General features: G+C 37.0%; 1 protein-coding gene across 1 annotated transcript; it reads left to right on the top strand.

Moving 5' to 3' along the window:
• Nucleotides 1–319: 319 nt before the first annotated feature.
• Nucleotides 320–1,039, top strand: LOC110869771. Its single transcript, XM_022118993.1, has one exon. The coding sequence runs from the start codon at nucleotides 320–322 to the stop codon at nucleotides 1,037–1,039; it is 720 nt and encodes a 239-aa protein (XP_021974685.1).
• Nucleotides 1,040–1,979: the final 940 nt, after the last annotated feature.

Consider the following 1,979-nt stretch of genomic DNA (forward strand, 5'->3'; position numbering starts at 1 on the left):
ATGGTTATGGAGATATAAGCAAGAGGTAAATGCCTTATGTAGAAGGGTGGTTGACGCCATTCATGGGTCCAATAGGTAATGGGAGATTTATCCTCATAGTTCTAGGTTTGCTAGGACGTGGACTAAACTAGTGAAATGCGGTGTTCGGTTAAAAGTGGGTGAAGTTAGTAGTGTGAGTATGATCGGGGGTAGGCTTGGGAACGGAGCTGTAATAAGGTTCTGGATAGACCCTTGGGTTTCTCAGGATCCTTTAAAAAACATTTTTCGGGATTTGTTTCGGTTAGAGCAGGAGAAATCTTGTTCGGTGGGGGATAGAATCATGGGGGCTGCTTCAGTTGGTGGCTTACAGTGGAATTGGAGACATGAACCATCGACAGAAGTGGAGTTAAATCAGTTGCAGGATTGTCTTCTTTTGATAGATGGGATTCAAGTGCTAGATTCGGCCGATAAGTGGTGTTGGGATACAGTTGATATAGATGGGTTCTCGGTTTCGGATGTCAAGAGATGGATTGATACTGGTCGGCCAAACATAGACCAAGCGATTTATAGGTGGTGCAAATGGATTCCGATCAAGTGCAACGTGTTTATGTGGAGAATGCTGATGGATAGGATTCCTACGAAAAAGGCGCTATCTAGGCGGAATGTCAACTGCGGAGACGGTTTATGCAGTTTTTGTGAGGAGTTTGAGGAGACCGTTGACCATATTTTTACGGCCTGTTTGGTTGCTACGGGAGTATGGAACGCGATAGCTAGATGGGTTGGTCTCCCTCAGTTCTACTTCTTTTCGGTGGCGGATATCCTCCATATGGAGTATACTTCTTCTTGGTCTAAGGAGAAGAAGATGGCGCTTCATGGGGTGCTGGTGATATCTTGTTGGAGGATATGGAGGGCTAGGAATGAGAGGATATTCAAGAACGAAAGGCGGACCGTTGTTGATATTGTGACGGACATTAAAGCTTTGAGTTCTTATGGTTTTCTAGTAGGTATAAAAAGGGATTGGTGGGTTGGATGGATTGGAAGAATTTCTCTTTTGATGTAATGTAACTTTGGTTTTGGGTGTCTCCATCTTGGAGATTTCCCGTCGTTTTTGGTGTTTTTTGAAGTTCGCCTTTCAAAAAAAATACTAAAAACCAACTCTAAATAGTATACTAAAAATAACTACGTATCATCCAAACACAATAAGACATCCAAACAACACAAAGACAAAAAGTAAGAAAATATATGAAAAACTAAATAAGAGAAATAAGAAAAAAAGGGTTGAAAAAAAGTAAGAAGAAAAGTAATGAAATAAAGCGCACCGGAAATAAAAATAAGTTTCAGGAATCGACCTGATGTGTTACGCTATAAAACGGAAGGCTTATCACTGGTCAATGATATTTGTGTCATGATAATGGATAGGGCTGAACCTTGTTCGTGTTCGTTTGTTAAGAAATATACGTGTTTATGAATGATTCACGAACACTTATCGAACAAGATTTTATTTTGTGTTTGTTTGTTAAGGAAATGAACGTGTTCGTGTGTGTCTGTGTTCGTTTGTTAAGAAATATATGTGTTCACGAACGGTTCACTAACATTTACCGAACGAGATTCTATGTTTGTGTTCTTTTGTTAAGGAAATGAACGTGTTCGTATATGTTTGTGTTTTTGGTTTCATGTTTCTGTTTTCAAATTGCTTTAGATATTATGTTATGCCATTGAATTGTACAAAATTTTCCAATTATACATATATGTACTATTACTCTATTATTTTATAAACTCTTGTATTACACGGATTAAATATAAAAAAAACTTAGATTGAATAGTATTTTAATTTATAAGCGTTACAAACCCTTGTATCACACACGTAAAGTTAAAAAAAAATTGTAAATCATACTTCTATATGATCCTGCTCACATAGTTAGAAAAATCTAATAATGGTATAATTTAATTATTGCGTTTTTCGAATTAGTATTAATATAAAAATGGTTTAGTAAAAAAAG

This window comes from Helianthus annuus, chromosome 8 (genome assembly GCF_002127325.2).
Source record: "Helianthus annuus cultivar XRQ/B chromosome 8, HanXRQr2.0-SUNRISE, whole genome shotgun sequence".
Lineage (NCBI taxonomy): Eukaryota > Viridiplantae > Streptophyta > Magnoliopsida > Asterales > Asteraceae > Helianthus > Helianthus annuus.

Bases quoted from the DNA above. Each gene is read 5' to 3' on its own strand.
- LOC110869771 (XM_022118993.1), top strand. From the start codon at position 320: ATGGGGGCTGCTTCAGTTGGTGGCTTACAGTGGAATTGGAGACATGAA.